Raw genomic sequence first — 17911 nt, 5'->3', positions numbered from 1 at the left:
GTGTAAGACACCCTACCGTGACCATCAAACCTCCACAGATGGGGTATGAGGGAAGACCCATCGTGTCGGCTTTGTGGCGGGAGAGGAACCATGGCGCACATACTGGCAGGGTGCAAGACCGCCCTCAGCCAGGGGAGATACAGATAGCGCCATGACAAGGTTCTCCGGGCACTGGCAGATATCTTGGAGCGGGAAAGGGTCAAAAAGCGGCAGACCAAGGCAAGACACACGCCAGCTATCCAGTTCATTAGGGAGGGGGACGAACCAACAGCCTCCAGGACAATCAAGAAGAGCCTCCTGCAAGCGGCACAGTCGTGGGAGACGAGGGTGGACCTGGGAAGGAAGTTATTCTTCCCCCAGGTTGTTCATACTTTGTTGAGGCCGGATGTGGTCATCTGGTCAGAGGAGGCAAAGAAGATCATCTTGATCGAGCTGACTGCACCATGGGAAGACGGGTGCGAGGAGGCTGCAGAGAGGAAAGCAACCAAGTATCAAGACCTCATCCTTCAATGTAAGGAGAAAGGATGGCAAGCTTGGCTCTTTCCGATGGAGGTTGGCTGCAGAGGTTTCCCAGCACAGTCAGTATGGAAGACACTTACTGCCCTCGGAATTGCAGGACGTGAGAGGAGGGCAGCGGTCCGTAGGTTGGGGGAGGCTGCAGAAAGAGCATCTTGTTGGCTTTGGAGTAGGAGGGAGGAGTTACGCTGGGGGCCAGGAGAAGGTGGGCAGTGACTGGCCATCACTGCCGCCCCGCCAACTGGAGGGCGTCGTGGTTCAGGGTCGAAACGCCCAATGAAGGTTGGACACCACCTGACGACACCTTCTCCTGGCTGAAAGCTACAGTCATTGTAATGCGACTGTAAGAGGTAGCATCGATGTAGATGTATTTATTAGTATTTGCTTTTCAATCACCAGCCTTATTTGTCTGTTTGGTCCCAACATATGTACTAGTATACCTTTTGTAGACAATTGATGATGTTGTCAAGGATTTTTTTGTATTGTATTGTGTTGTGTCTTCAATCAAAACAAAGTTAACCCCTCTGCTTGCACTCGTGCTCCCATTTTTTTTCTCTACATACAACAAATTGTTTTTTTGTGCAAATGCGAGCAAAAAGCTTGCATTGTACAGCCCTGGCTGGGATACACCCAGAATTGGTTGCCAGCCAATCACAGAGCACAATGAGACAAACAACCATTTGCCGCACACTCACATCAAAGGACAATTCTAAAGCCTTCTGTACATGCATTGATATGTGGGCGGAGAAAACCCCACACAGGCACACGCAAATTCTACACAGGAAGGTCGGAATTAAACCCTTGATGTCAGAACTGTGAGGCGGACGTGCTCACCGCTAAACCACCAATTACTTTGATAATGAGTCCTGGACATTTGCCCCCCAAAATTCTTTCTCAATATTCTGGCATTTACCTGATAGAAATATAGTATGTGGTCAAACCCAAACTCCACAATTAGTTGGTCCTAAGATAATTTTATCTTTGGAGAAAAACGCTAACGTCATTCTGCTTTTAACATTGTCAACTTGATGAAAATAAAACTACTTTTTGTTTGTCTTTGTGTCTGCTGCCCATATATATAATATATTGAATAATATATGATTATCTTATATTTGTCTGCTGTCAGGGTGGCTGATTCGGTCCAAGTGATGTTGATCTTAAACATATCACAGAGAGTAAAAGTGACATTCAGTTTATTTTATAATAAAACTTTTTATTTCAAACATGCAATAAGACAAAAAACAAATGACAAATCAACAGGCAGTCTGGAAAGGCTTAAAATCCGTTCACTCTTATTTAACAATATTTAATGCAAAGTGCCTTATGAAATACTGTATGTACATTATTTTATGAATAATTTACACATAATATAATATACACTATAGATATGCACAATACATACCACATTCATCTTTGTTATAACATACATATATTTAAGTGAATCATTCTTTTCTAGTCATGGTAATTTATAAATGATGCTCCTTGACCTTTTGTGAAGGTGGAATATTGACTGATTTATTATCAATGCAACATTGTATATACGGTAGAAGAACTACAAAACAATGTAGACTGGATGTAGCAGCTTGGTCAGGGCGAGGCAGACGTGATGGGATGGACCCAATTGCTGGAAAGAGGGAGGTGAGGCTGTGGAGCATCACAAATTAAAACACATTTATTTTCTAAAAGACATAAAGTACTGTGCTTACTAAATCAAACGCTTTAAAAGGCAAAGAGGAAAGTTAGGTGAATCTAAACACATTAGAGTAAAACAACTTGCAGCAACACATGTACCTCAATGTGGTTATTCAGAGGGAATTAAATTTGAAGGTGAGCACATTGAGATTACAGTATGTTGGTATCACAGGAGCCAGGCTGCAGTACGCGCAAAGTGACAATGTGCTTAAAAGCTCTTCTAAAACAGGGGTAGAACACGGCATATATCAACGGGTTCACACACGAGTTCAAACTATACAAATAAGTAAGATAATTCAGCACGTTCTCATCATAAGCCATCAGACTGACGATATTGTACGGACAGAAACACATCAGAAAGACCAGGACGACAATACCCAGAGTCTTGGCGGCCTTCAGCTCAGATTTCTTTGCTTTGAAAGGAGCAGAATGTTGTAATTTAACACATTTTTCGTGAGAGCGCATGGCTCTTGCCTGAGACACTGCAACCACAAAGACTCTTGTGTAGAGAATGACAATTACACCGAGAGGAAGAAGGAAGTTCACGATAACGTCCAGAATGCCCCCGATAAAGTCAATACGGCAAACACACTCTCCAAGGCAAGTGTTACCGTTTTCAGGATGAGCCAATTTGTCTTTCAAAACGATGCCACAATGGATAACAGAAGCCGACCAACAGAGACAAATATAAAGTTGAATTTTTGTCACGGTGACTTTGAAAGTATAATGCAGAGGATCACAAATAGCCACAAAACGGTCAGCGGATATCAGCATCATGTTTCCTACTGAGGCAGACTGACAAATGAAAAGCAGGTAATTCATCAGACTACATGCAATGTCACCAAGAAACCAGCAGGATTTGATTTCGATAATCACAAATGGCAACATCGTCAAGACCGCCAGGACGTCAGAGATGGCGAGGGAGAGGAGGAGGAGGTTGGTTGGGGTGTAGAGCTGCCTGCACGAACGCACACACAAAGAACAATCGATAATGCAAACAACTTGTTATTAAAAACACTTTCCGGGTAATTAGGATTAGGCGGAAACATCATTCAACACAGTACAAGGATTTTATGCTGTCACATCCTAATCTTAGATTCAGAGAAAAAGAACACATGCCTGAAGTGGGAGATTGAAATAATGACGAGAAGGTTGAGCAGCACAGTGAGGATGCATGTGATGGGTAGGATGACTATGATAATAAACCTCTGAGACCCATCAGGGGATGTCTTCCTGCAGGAGATGTTGCCTAGCTGTGGGAAGCAGAGATCTGATTTGTCCTCAGTGTCCATAGAGAACCTTGAGGTCGAACAGCGTTCTGCCTAAACCTCTATGTTGTCCATCTTACTTTATGTGTTCTTATCCCTCCCCCAAGCAATTGTGATTGGTCATTGTGGCCAAAATATGATGTCATGATGAGCTCCATAACCCATACGCTCCTTTGTTCAATTTTACATATTCCTAAATGGCCTTAATTAGCTCAATCCAATCATTGCAACGAAATTTTGAATCTCCGGCATTGTCGAGCCAGATGACCACCGTGACCTTGCCTATCAAGATGATGCTGTTGTTTCTTTGGAAGCTTCTGATACGCTCAAGTAAATACACATGCACTATTTAAACTTTTGAATAGGTGGTTTTTATTGTATATACACATTAGCTTTGTGTTTTTACAAATTACTGAATCCATTGTTGTACAGTATTTATCATGTACAGTAACAGGGTCAATTAAAACACTTATGACTATGCATTGCTTAATATATACAGTGGGGCAAATAAGTATTTAGTCAACCACTGATTGTGGTTCTCCCTCTTGAAAATATTAGAGAGGCCTGTAATTGTCAACATGGGTAAACCTCAACCATGAGAGACATAATGTGGGGAAAAAAACCAGAAAATCACATTGTTTGATTTTTAAAGAACTTATTTGCAAATCATGGTGGAAAATAAGTATTTGGTTAATACCAAAAGTTCATCTCAATACTTTGTTATGTACCCTCTGTTGGCAATAACGGAGGCCAAACGTTTTCTGTAACTCTTCACAAGCTTTTCACACTCTGTTGCTGATATTTTGGCCCATTCCTCCATGCAGATCTCCTCTAGAGCATTGATGTTTTGGGGCTGCCGTTGGGCAACACGGACTTTCAACTCCCTCCACAGATTTTCTATGGGGTTGAGATCTGGAGACTGGCTAGGCCACTCCAGGACCTTGAAATGCTTCTTACGAAGCCACTCCTTTGTTGTCCCGGCTGTGTGTTTGGGATCATTGTCATACTGAAAGACCCAGCCATGTCTCATCTTAAATGCCCTTGCTGATGGAAGGAGATTTTCACTCAAAATCTCTCAATTCATGGCCCCATTCATTCTTTCCTTTACACAGACCAGTCGTCCTGGTCCCTTTGCAGAATAACAGCCCCAAAGCATGATGTTTCCACCCCCATGCTTCACAGTGGGTATGGTGGTCTTCAGATGCAATTAAGTATTCTTTCTCCTCCAAACACGAGAACCTGTGTTTCTACCCAAAAGTTCTATTTTGGTTTCATCTGACCATAACACATTCTCCCAGTCCTCTTCTGGATCATCCAAATGATCACTAGCGAACCGCAGACGGGCCTGGACGTGTACTTTCTTCAGCAGGGGGACACGTCTGGCAGTGCAGGATTTGAGTCCCTGGCGGCGCATTGTGTTACTGATAGTAGCCTATGTGGCCACTGTGGTCCCAGCTCACTAGGTCCCCCCGTGTGGTTCTGGGATTTTTGGTCACCATTCTTATCATTTACACGCCACGGGTGAGATCTTGCATGGAGCCCCAGGTCGAGGGAGATTATCAGTGGTCTTGTATGTCTTCTATTTTCTAATGATTGCTCCCAAAGTTGATTTCTTTACACCAAGCGTCTTACCTATTGCAGATTCAGTCTTTCCAGCCTGGTGCAAGCCTACAATTTTGTCTCTGGTTTCCTTCAACAGCTCTTTGGTCTTGGCCATAGTGGAGTTTGGAGTGTGACTGACTGACTGAGATTGTGGACAGGTGTCTTTTATACCGATGATAAGTTAAAACAGGTGCCATTAATACATGTAACGAGTGGAGCCTTAGACCTTGTTAGACCTTGTTAGAAGAAGTTAGACCTCTTTGACAGCCAAAAATCTTGCTTGTTTGTAGGTGACCAAATACTTATTTTCCACTCTAATTTGGAAATCAATTCTTTAAAAATCAAAAAATGTGATTTTCTGTTTGTTTTTCCCACATTCTGTCTCTCATGGTTGAGAGTTACCCATGTTGACAATTACAGGCCTCTCTATAATATTTTCAAGTAGGAGAACTTGCACAATTGGTGGTTGACTAAATACTTATTTGCCCCACTGTATATATGTGTCGATATGTCGCCACACTTTGTTCTGCTTGTCATTTTCTCCCGCTTTGTAAACACGAAACGGGTAGAGATATTCATGTTCTCAAATATGTCTGTTATACTGTGACCGTGTAATGTACATGTCACCTTATACTGTACAGTGGTATGAAAAAGTATCTGAACATTTTGGAATTTCTCACGTTTCTGCATAAAACCACCATCAAATGTGAGCTGATCTTTGTCAAAATCACACGGATGAGAAAAAAAAACAGTGTCTGCTTTAACTAAAACCACCCAAACATTTTTACGTTTTCATATTTTAATGAGGATAGCATGCAAACTCACAGAAGGGGGAAAAAAAGTCAGTCAACCCTCAGCCTAAGGAGACTTAAAGAGCAATTGAAACCAACGCGTCGCTGGCTGGGCGCCGGTAGGCCGCTGGCGTGTCGTGCCGGTTGGGGGGCTGCGGCTCGTGGGCCGGGTGGGTGGACTGGGGTGGGCGTGGGGGTGGTGGTGTGTCCCCTTATGCCATCCCTGAAGGCCGGTTGATGGGTGTGCGGATGGCCCGGTGGACCACCCTGGATCCCTGGGGGGGGGCGATGGCTCCTTTGCTGGGCTGCGGGAGGAGGGATGGACTGGTCTGACCCCCCCCCCCCCCGCCATCCCTCCCTCCCCCGGCTGGCTGGGTGGGGGCCGTGGCCCTGGGTTGGCGCCCTCGTGGCGTCTCCACTCGTCTGCGTGGCTGTCGCGCGCTTGGTGGGGCTCGCGTGCGGCTGGATGTGATACGGCGTGCTCGGGTGGGGGGTCCCTGTGTCGGGATTGGCGATGGGGCGGCGTAGGGTCGATCGCCAACAGGCTTACACTCACAAGGGATTCACACGATTACTGGGTTCTAGATCAGAGAGCTGATTTGTGTACACTCTATCCCTTTCAATTACTTAGCTTATAGACTCCCCCACCCCCGTCCCCCTCTTTCCCTGGTCAACAGGCCCCCCACATGGTGTCAACAGGAAATACATCTAGCTGACGTTAGCGCCAACATGTTAATAGTTGGTGTAGACGTTCAATGTATTTCTATTTGTTGTTTGTGTTTCTTTTCTTTATTCTCTTGTGTTTCTTTCTTTTCTGTTCCCCCATAACCCCTTCCTGTTCGCTGTTTTGTCATAATAAACAAGGTATGTTGAATGGTCACAATGGGAGTATGTCATACTCTAAATGTGAAACATTAAAACTGTTCAGACCAACCGGGCACTTAGACTTCCATTCTCCATGTCAAACAGCTGAAAAGGACAGGTTTAAAAAAAGAAAAAAACAAAACAAATTGGAGCTTGAGATGAATGTTATAATTGAGGATTCGTAATGGAGGAAAATGTGTATTCGTTGCCATAGAAACACATGACTTTGATTGGAAAACAAACACAAGGTTCGTCAGCACACCCCTGACTGTCTCTAAATTTGTAAAGTACCTAAGTTCTGGAGGGGCTGTGGGATGATTGTTTACCATACTCACATGTTTTGGGACTGCCCGGGGTTACATCATTCTTGGAAAGTTGTGAGTGACGTAATTGACAGAGTCTTGTGTGTTGTCTTAGAGTTTACCTCAAAATAGTTTCTCCTGGCTCTAACCTCTGTAGATGTCTTTACGAAGGAACAAAAGTATCTTTTACACATACTATTAATGGTGGCCAGGGAACTGGTGGCTATAAAATGGATGAATCTGCAACCTCCCACAGTGGTGCAGTGGAAAGTTGCGAGAGGTGTATGAAATTGTATGAAATTGAGACTTTAACTGCCAGGCTACAAATAATGTAAATATGTTTCCAGAAAAGACGGAGGCCTGTTGAAGAATACTTATCTCGTGAAAGGGTAACCCATAATATGCTGTATTCATAGGAATATGAAAGCATGTATAGATGTATTTGCTCTTCTCTCACTGGCCTTATTTTGTCTTTTGGGTCCCAACATATGTATAATATAATATAATTAGGGCTGTCAAATGATCAAAATTTTTAATCGAGTTAATAACAGCTTAAAAATTAATTAATCGTAATTAATCGCAATTAATCCCAATTCAAACCATCTATGAAATATGCCATATTTTTCTGTAAATTATTGTTGGAATGGAAAGATAAGACAAGATGGATATATATATGTATTCAACATGCGGTACATAAGGACTGTATTTGTTTATTATAACAATAAATCAACAAGACGGCATTAACATTATTAACATTCTGTTAAAGCGATCCATGGATAGAAAGACTTGTAGTTCTTAAAAGATAAATGTTAGTACAAGTTATAGAAATTTTATATTAAAACCCCTCTTAATGTTTTCGTTTTAATAAAATTTGTAAAATTTTCAATCAAAAAATAAACTAATCGCCCGCCATTGTTGATGTCAATAATTACTTACACAATGCTCATGGGTTCTGAAGCCTATAAAATCAGTCGCACCCAAGCGCTAGCAGAGGGCGGCAAAACTCCATAAGACACAACAAGTGAGCGTTTCACTGTACTGTCATTTAAATCAGTCTGAGCGGGGCATCTGCGTTAAATGCGTCAAATATTTTAACGTGATTAATTTAAAAAATTAATTAACGCCCGTTAACGCGATAATTTTGACAGCCCTAAATATAATATAATATAATATATTATATTATATTATATTATATTATATTATATTATATTATATTATATTATATTATATTATATTACAATACAATACAATAGAATAGAACTTTATTGTCATTGGCAGCAAGAATGTTGTCAACAACGAAAATTGACGTGGCACTCCAGTATAAAAATATGTATTAAAATTTTAAAAAATAGAATAAATAATAGGAAAATAGATACTCTAGTGTATACCTTTTGTAGACTATTGATGATGTTGTCAATGAGTCTTTTGTGTTGAATTTTCTTGTGTTTTCAATAAAAACAAGCCTCCAAACAAACAAACAAACAAACAAAAAATTTGTCAGACCTGAAAAGAGGAGTGCAAAACCCAAATTTGGCTTAATTAGACAAGTTCTTTCAGGAGGAATGGGCAAATCTTGTGAAAAGATCTCCAAACAATTTGATCCAAGTCATACAGTTTAAGGGCATAAATATTAAGGGTGTAACGGTACATGTAATAGTATTGAACCGTTTCGGTATGTGGCGCTTGGTTCGGAACGGACGCGTACTGAACGAGTTTCTGACGTAATATAACCCTTACTTTTCGAAGCTGTGAGTCGATCGGGTTACAGTTTCTTTGTATTGATTATATTTACTCCATCTTCTCTACTATAATGAGGACCAACACGGTAGGACAGTATAACCAATAAACGTTAAATATGTAAATATGTATTTGCTTTTCAATCACCAGCCTTATTTGTCTGTTTGGTCATATACCTTTTGTAGACAATTAATGATGTTGTTAAGGATTTTTTTTGTATTGTATTCTGTTGTGTGTTCAATCAAAACAAACTTAACCCCTCTGCTTGCACTCGTGCTCCCATTTTTTTTTCTCTACTTACAACAAATTGTTTTTCTGTGCAAATGCGAGCAAAACGCTCGCATTGTACAACCCTGGCTGGGATACACCCAGAATTGGTTACCAGCCAATCACAGGGCACAATGAGACAAACAACCATTTGCCGCACACTCACATCAAAGGACAATTCTAAAGCCTTGTGTACATGCTTTGATATGTGGGCGGAGAAAAACCCACACAGGCACATGCACATTCTACACAGGAAGGTCGGGATTAAACCCTTGATGTCACAACTGTGAGGCGGACGTGCTCACCGCTAAACCACCAATTACTTTGATAATGAGTCCTGGACATTTGCCCCCGAAAATTCGGTCTCAATATTCTGGCATTTACCTAATAGAAATATATTATGTGGACAAACCCAAACTCCACAATTAGTTGGTGCTAAGATAAATTTATCTTTGGAGAAAAACGCTAACGTCATTCTGCTTTTAACATTGTCAACTTGATGAAAATAAAACTAATTTCTGTTTGTCTTTCTATGTGTCTGCTGCCCATATATATAATATATTGAATAATATATGATTATCTTATATTTGTTTGCTGTCAGGGTGGCTGATTCAGTCCACGTGATGTTTATCTTAAACATACATACAACATATTTTATAATAAAACTTTTTATTTCAAACATGCAATAAGACAAAAAACATGACAAATCAACAGGCAGTCTGGAAAGCCTGACAAGCCTTTCACTCTTATTTAACAATTTTTAATGTAAAGTGCCTTATGAAATACTGTATGTACATTATTCTATGCATAATCTACACACCATATAATAAACACTATAGATATGCCTAATACATACCACATTTATCTTGATTATAACAAACATATATATTTAAGTGAATCATGCTTTTCTAGACATGGTAATAATTTATAAATGATGCTCCTTGACCTTTTGTAAAAGTGGAATATTGACTGATTTATTATCTATCTAACATTGTATATACGGTAGAAGAACTACAAAACAATGTAGACTGGATGTAGCAGCTTAGTCAGGGCGAGGCAGATGTGATGGACCCAATTGCTGGAAAGAGGGAGGTGAGGCTGTGGAGCATCACAAATTAAAACACATTATTTCCTAAAAGACACAAAAGTACTGTGCTTACTAAAGCAAACACTTTAAAAGGCAAAGAGGAAAGTTAGGTGATTCGAAACACATTAGGGTAAAACAACTTGCAGTAACACATGTACCTCAATGTGTTCATTCAGAGGGCATTTAATTTGAAGGTGAGCACAATGAGATTACAAAATGTTGGTATCACAGGAGCCAGGCTGCAGTACGCGCAAAGTGACAATGTGCTTAAAAGCTCTTCTAAAACAGGGGTAGAACACGGCATATATCAATGGGTTCAAACACGAGTTCAAACTATACAAATAAGTAACATAATTCAACATGTTCTCATGATAAGCCATCAGACTAACGATATTGTATGGACAGAAACACATCAGAAAGACCAGGACGACAATACCCAGAGTCTTGGCGGCCTTCAGCTCAGATTTCTTTGCTCTGAAAGGGGCAGAATGTTGTAATTTAACACATTTTTCGTGAGAGCGCATGGCTCTCGCCTGAGACACTGCAACCACAAAGACTCTTGTGTAGAGAATGACAATTACACCGAGAGGAAGAAGGAAGTTCACGATAACGTCCAGAATGCCCCCGATATAGTCAATACGGCAAACACACTCTCCAAGGCAAGTGTTACCGTTTTCAGGATGAGCCAATTTGTCCTTCAAAACGATGCCACAATGGATAACAGAAGCCGACCAACAGAGACAAATACAAAGTTGAATTTTTTTCACGGTGACTTTGACAATATAACGCAGAGGATCACAAATAGCCACAAAACGGTCGGCGGATATCAGCACCATGTTTCCTACTGAGGCAGACTGACAAATGAAAACCAGGTAATTCATCAGACTACAGGCCATGTCACCAAGTAACCAGCAGGATGTGCTCGTGGTGATCACAGCTGGCATCTCCACCAAGCCCACCATGGCATCAGAGACGGCGAGGGAGAGGAGGAGGAGGTTGGTTGGGGTGTAGAGCTGCCTGCACGAACGCACACACAAAGAACAATCGATAATGCAAACAACTTGTTATTAAAAACACTTTCCGGGTAATTAGGATTAGGCGGAAACATCATTCAACACAGTACAAGGATTTTATGCTGTCACATCCTAATAGATTCAGAGAAAAAGAACATATGCCTGAAGTGGGAGATTGAAATAATGACGAGCAGGTTGAGCAGCACAGTGAGGATGCATGTGATGGGTAGGATGACTGTGATCATAAACCTCTGAGACCCATCAAGAGTTGTCTTCCTGCAGGAGATGTTGCCTAGCTGTGGGAAGCAGAGATCTGATTGGTCCTCAGCGTCCATGGAGAACCTTGAGCTCGGATAACGTTCTGCCTAAACCTCTATGTTGTCCATCTTACTTTATGTGTTCTTATCCCTCCCCCAAGCAATTGTGATTGGTCAATATGGCCAAAATATGATGTCATGATGAGTGCCATAGCCCAGATGCTCCTTTACCTAATTTTACATATTCCTAAATGGCCTTAATCAGGGGTGCACATAAGTGGTCCGCATGCGCGCATGCGTACCGGACGTAGACAAACGCACTGGCCCTCGACGACTTCCATACGCTTTTGCGTACCGATGGCTGACCACCGTATTTGCGGCGGACACGAGAAAATAACTTCTCAAAATGTCAAAGAGGCAGGCCACACTGAGTAATTACTTCCGTGTTCCCCCACCCCCGTCAAAAGACAGACAGACGACAGATAGGTCACCGGAGCTACCGAAAAAAAGGACTTTTGCTGAAAAGTAGGAGGTACCATGGCTAGAAGCAAATGATGCTCGCACGGAAATGCGGTACAAAATGTGCTGTGAGAATCCCAATGTCACCGATAAGAGCAGCGCATTTTATGTAGGGTCAAAGAATTTCAGCCATCCAAACTTTGAAAAGCACCAAAAAAAACAGAGAGCATGTGGCAATTAACCAAACTATCGATGTCAAACAGGACCCGCTCGCCCTATGGACAAGTGGCGAAATAAAGGTAATGAACAGCGACATGCACTGACAAACGTGTTTTTGCTCGCATTTTACAAAGCTAAACATGCACGTTCAATAAGGTCTTAAGAGGAGGACATCCCACTTTTAAAAAGGCTTGGAGTTAATGTGGGAGCCGCATAATGCCCTTTATTTTGAATTGGTGCTTTTTATTTCTCTACATTTCAAAGTAATGGCAATTTTGTTGTGCCAGTTGATGTTAATCAAGCATTAATTGTTAATATAATTAATTAAAGTTAATTGGCTCTAAGTAAAGCTTGTCATAAATTTATCGCATCAGGCGGGTTGGCTCTCAAGCTCACTGAGGACCAAGTCACATCTCCAGGTCCTCCTCTGAGAACCTGGGCAAAAAAATTATGTGCACCCCTGGCCTTAATAGTAGTCGCTCAATCCAATCATTGCAACGAAAGTCTGAATCTCCAGCATTATCCAGCGAGATGACCACCGTGACCTTGCCTATCAAAATGATGGTTTTGTTTCTTTGGAAGCTTCTGATACGCTCAAAAAATGCACATGCACTATTTCAACTTTTAATTAGGTTGTTTGTTGGGTCAGAAGTGGGGTTTTCCAGTGTATCCTACCCAGTGTTGTCACGGATTACTTAAAAAAAGTAATTTAATTACTGATTACTGATTACCCCTCAAAAAAGTAATCTAGTTACTTTACTGATTACTTTATTATCAAAGTAACAGTTACTTTAAAACTAACTTATCAGTTACTTTTTACCAATTTTTCCCCTTTTGCTGCCTCAACATAAAAATAACAGAAAAAATTCATCACGTGTAATTGAGTTTTTCACATAAGGCTTGATCTTTGAGTTAGTGGGGGTTTAATTAGTCCATGGAGTTGATTTCAACCACCATTGACTCGGCCTAGCTTAGCCATCCCGGAGCCTTGAAACCAACAAATAACTGACAAACTGCACGGAATTTGTTTAAATAAAGTCCAACGACTAATTAAATCCCCGCTAACTCCAAGATGAAGCCCAATGTAAAAAATTCTGAACTTCCCCTTTGAAATAAAGACCTAGCCATTAAAATGTTGTCTATAAAAGTTGTAAAGCAATAAAACAACAAAAATTTATGAAATGAACAAAAATCCTACAACGTAGTTTTCATAATGGGTCAAAATCATTTTTCGAACAGATCATGTGACTAACACCTTGAGACTATCCTTTGCTTTGCTTAGCCAAAACTACACCAGAGGAGGCAAGATGGATATTTAGAATTTCTTTAAACCTAAGCTTTCGAACGCTACCAACAACAACTTCAACAGCTGATTGAACTCGAACAGTATCAAGATGTGTGTATTTGATACACTGCCAATGGGTTTTCCCATTGGTAGTGTATCAAATACTTGTTCTCCCCACTGAACAGTATTGGCCAAAAGTTTGGAGACACCTCAAAGGTGGATACTTTGAAGAATGTAGAATACAAAACCTGTTTTCAGTTATTTAACTTTTTTTGCCATTCCACATGTTCGTTCATAGTTCTGATGTCTTCGGTGAGAACAATAGCAGTGAATATATATAAAACGCAAAAATTATGAAGTGTGTCCAAACTTTTGACTTGTCATGTCTTCAACATGCTTCTCCCTGCAGTCCCACAAATGTAAAACTCCGCCTACGATCTTAAACTCTAACTATAAAATGTACATAATTACACATATTATAATGGCTAGTTGCTGGCTGCCTCGATACCTGTCATCTTGTTTTGAGTTTTTTTCGCGACGTGTTGTGCTGTAATTCCAGGTGCTTCCTTGTTGAATTGGATGTCGAGTATATAGCGGTCGACAGTCCATCTGAGCCAGCGCAGAGTTTGCAACGCACGGAGATATTTTTGTCATCTTTACTGGACGGATATGTGAAGTAATGGCTGTATTTCCAGTGAGCAAATGCAGCCGTTTGTTGTATCTCTCCGGCTCCTTTACTGTTAGCATCCTGATAGGTAGCCACTAGCCAGGCTATGTGGCAGACGGCGCGCATACAGCATGGTACTGCACGTGACCCGTTTTTTTCCGATGAGAAAACGTGAGATGTGATGTCACTCCCAAACTCAAATGCGGTATTTTCTATTGAAATGCTCTTTGTACATGACTACAGTATTCTTCATTCTCCATACAGTATGAGGCAAAAACAAAATAGTAACGTACAGTTACTGAGGAAACTAACTTTAATCAGATTACTGGCTTGGAAAAACTAACGCTTTAGATTGCTCGTTACTGAAAGAAAGTAATCAGATTACAGTAACGCGTTACTGACAACACTGATCCTACCATAGAATCCCTTTTAATTCAGACGCCGACGGATAGTACGGGTTGACACTGTTGTACCCTCGGACTGCAGGACAGCTTGAACTTGTTTGGATGTTAGTTGAGCTTCTTTATCCACCATCCACACAATTTCTCGTCAAATTTTTTCCCGTCCACATTTAGGGAGGTTGGCCACAGTGCCATGGGTTTTACACTTATTGATGACACTGTACACGGTAGACACAGGAACATTCAGGTCTTTGGAGATGGTCTTTTAACCTTGAGATTGCCCATGCTTCCTCACAATTGTGCTTCTCAAGTCCTCAGACAGTTCTTTGGTCTTCTTTCTTTTCTCCATGCTCAATGTGGTACACACAAGGACTCAGGACAGAGGTTGAGTCAACTTTAATCCATTTTAACTGGCCGCAAGGGGGATTTAGTTATTGCCGCCACCTGTTACTTACCACATGTAAGTAACAGGTGCTGTTAATTACACAAATTAGAGAAGCATCACATGAGTTTTCAAAGGGTGCCAATTCTTTTGTCCGGCCCGTTTTTGGAGTTTTGTGTAAAATGACAATGATATGTTGCAAACGCGATGCTACTATGCTAGGTGGCTCCAATAATACCTGACTGTAGCCGATAGCGCCTCTGTGAGTCATCACCTTATCGTGGTGGAGGGGTTTGCGTGTGTCAATGATCCTAGGAGCTATGTTGTCTGGGGCTTCTAGCCCCTGGTAGGGTCACCCATGGCAAACAGGTCCTAGGTGAGGGGCCAGACAAAGTATGGCTCAAAACGACCCCTTATGATGAGTAATTTAAATGGACTCGAGTTTCCCTTGCCCGGACACGGGTTACCGGGGCCCCCGTCTGGAGCCAGGCCTGGAGGTGGGGCTCGAAGGCAAGCGTCTGTTGGCCGGGCCTGTCCCCATGGGGCCCAGCCGGGCACAGCCCGAAAAGGCAACGTGGGTTCCCCTTCCCATGGGCTCACCACCTGTGGGAGGGGCCAAAGAGGTCGGGTGCGTAGGGAGTTGGGCGACAGCCAAAGGCCTTGGCGGTCTGACCCCCAGCTGCAGAAGCTAACTCTTGGGACATGGAATGTCACCTCTCTGGCAGGGAAGGAGCCTGAGCTGGTGTGTGAGGCAGAGAAGTTCCGACTAGATATAGTCGGACTCTCCTCCACACACAGCTTGGGTTCTGGTACCAATCCTCTTGAGAGGGGTTGGACTCTCCTTCACTCTGGAGTTGCCCACGGTGAGAGGCGCCGAGCAGGTGTGGGCATACTTATTGCCCCCCGGGTTGGCGCCTGTACGTTGGGGTTTACCCCGGTAGACGAGAGGGTAGCTTCCCTCCGCCTTCGGGTGGGGGGATGGGTTCTGACTGTTGTTTGCGCTTATGCACCGAACAGCAGCTCAGAACACCCATCCTTTTTGGAGTCCTTGGAGGGTGTGCTGGAGAGTGCCCCCTCTGGGAACTCCCTCGTTCTGGGGGACTTCAACGTTCACGTGGGCAATGACAGTGAGACCTGGAGTGGTGTGACTGGGAGGAACGCCCCCCCCCGATCAGAACCCGAGTGGTGTTTTGTTATTGGACTTCTGTGCTCGTCACGGTTTGTCCATAACGAACATCATGTTCAAACATAGGGGTGTCCATATGTGAACTTGGCACCAGGACACCCTAGGCAGCAGTTCGATGATCGACTTTGTAATTGTGTCATCGGACTTGCGGCCACATGTTTTGGACACTCGAATGAAGAGAGGGGCGGAGTTGTCAACTGATCACCACCTGGTGGTATGTTGGCTCCGATGGCGGGGAAGATGCTGGCCAGACCTGGCAGGCCCAAACGTATTGTGAGGGTCTGCTGGGAACGTCTGGCAGAATCCAGAAAGAGTCAGAAAGAGTTTCAACACCCACCTCTGGCAGAACTTCTCCCTTGTCCCGGGGGAGGTGGGGGACATTGAGTCCGAGTGGGCCATGTTTTGCACCTCCATTGTTGAGGCGGCCGATCGGAGCTGTGGCCATAAGGTGGTTGGTGCCTGTCGTGGCGGCAATCCCTGAACCCGCTGGTGGACACCGGCGGTAAGGGATGCCCGTCAAGCTGAAGAAGGAGGCCTATCGGGCCTTTTTGGCCTGTGGGACTCTGGAGGCATCTGACAGGTACCGGCTGGCCAAGCAGACTGCGGCTTCGGTGGTCGCCGAGGCAAAAACTCGGACATGGGAGGAGTTTGGCGAGGCCATGGACAACGACTTCCGGACGGCTTCGAGGAAATTCTGGTCCACCATCCGGCGTCTGAGGAGCGGAAAGTAGTGCACCATTAACACTGTGTATAGTGAAGATGGTGTACTGCTGACCTCGACTCGGGACGTCGTGAGTCGGTGGGGAGAATACTTCGAAACCCTCCTCAATTCCACCGACAAGCCTTCCTTTGAGGAAGTAGAGTCTGTGGACCCCGAGGTGGGCTCTTCGATCTCTGGGGTTGAAGTCACTGAGGCGGTTGGAAAGCTCCTTGGTGGCAAGGCCCCAGGAGTAGATGAGATCTGCCCGGAGTTCCTAAAGGCTCTGGATGTTGTGGGGCTGTCGTGGCTGACACACCTCTACAACTTCGCGTGGACATCGGGGACAGTGCCTCTGGAATGGCAGACCGGGGTGGTGTTCCCCCTTTTTAAGAAGGGGGACCGGAGGGTGTGTTCCAATTATAGAGGGATCACACTCCTCAGCCTCCCTGGTAAAGTCTATTCAGGGGTGCTGGAGAGGAGGGTCCATCGGGAAGTCAAATTTCGGATTCAGGAGAAGCAGTGTGGTTTTCGTCCCGGCTGTGGAACAGTGGACCAGCTCTACACTCTCGACAGGGTCCTCGAGGGTGCATGGGAGTTCGCCCAACCAGTCTACATGTGTTTTGTGGATCTGGAGAAGGCGTTTGACCGTGTGCCTCGGGGTATCCTGTGGGAGGTGCTCCGGGAGTACTGGGTACCGAGCCCCTTGGTAAGGGCTGTTCGGTCCCTGTACGACTGGTGTCAGAGTTTGGGCCGCATTGCCGGCAGTAAGTCGAATTCATTCCCAGTGAGGGTTGGACTCCGCCAAGGCTACCATTTGTCACTGATTCTGTTCATAATTTTTATGGACCACCATACCTGTTAATAATTTTTATGGACAGAATTTCAAAGCTCAGCCGAAGCGTTGAGGGAGTCCTGTTTGGTGACCTCAGGATTGAATCTCTGCTTTTTGCAGATGATGTAGTGTTGTTGGCGTCATCAAGCTGTGACCTCCAACTCTCACTGGAGCGGTTCGCAGCTGAGTGTGAAGCGGTTGGGATGAAGATCAGCACCTCCAAATCCGAGACCATGGTCCTCAGTTGGAAAAGGGTGGAGTGGCCTCTCCGGGTCGGGGATGAGATCCTGCCCCAAGTGGAGGAGTTTAAGTATTTTGGGGTCTTGTTCACGAGTGACGGTAGAAGGGAGCGGGAGATCGACAGGCAGATCGGTGCAGCGTTTG

At 43.6% G+C, this 17911-nt stretch overlaps 2 protein-coding genes across 2 annotated transcripts; both read right to left on the bottom strand.

The window, feature by feature from the left end:
• Positions 1-2358: 2358 nt before the first annotated feature.
• LOC130926657 (trace amine-associated receptor 13c-like) lies at positions 2359-3500 on the bottom strand. The gene is made up of 2 exons (XM_057851693.1): positions 3328-3500; positions 2359-3166 (listed from the first exon to the last, which is right to left on the bottom strand). The coding sequence occupies exons 1-2, from the start codon at positions 3498-3500 to the stop codon at positions 2359-2361; spliced, it is 981 nt and encodes a 326-aa protein (XP_057707676.1).
• Positions 3501-10335: 6835 nt separating this feature from the next.
• Positions 10336-11474, bottom strand: LOC130927273 (trace amine-associated receptor 13c-like). The gene is made up of 2 exons (XM_057852977.1): positions 11302-11474; positions 10336-11143 (listed from the first exon to the last, which is right to left on the bottom strand). The coding sequence occupies exons 1-2, from the start codon at positions 11472-11474 to the stop codon at positions 10336-10338; spliced, it is 981 nt and encodes a 326-aa protein (XP_057708960.1).
• Between the last annotated feature and the right edge of the window lie 6437 nt (positions 11475-17911).

The sequence above is a fragment of the Corythoichthys intestinalis genome, chromosome 12 (genome assembly GCF_030265065.1).
Source record: "Corythoichthys intestinalis isolate RoL2023-P3 chromosome 12, ASM3026506v1, whole genome shotgun sequence".
Classification (NCBI taxonomy): Eukaryota; Metazoa; Chordata; class Actinopteri; order Syngnathiformes; family Syngnathidae; genus Corythoichthys; species Corythoichthys intestinalis.
The sequence above is the reverse complement of the archived record's forward strand: the minus strand, read 5'-3'. Positions and strand labels throughout refer to the sequence as shown.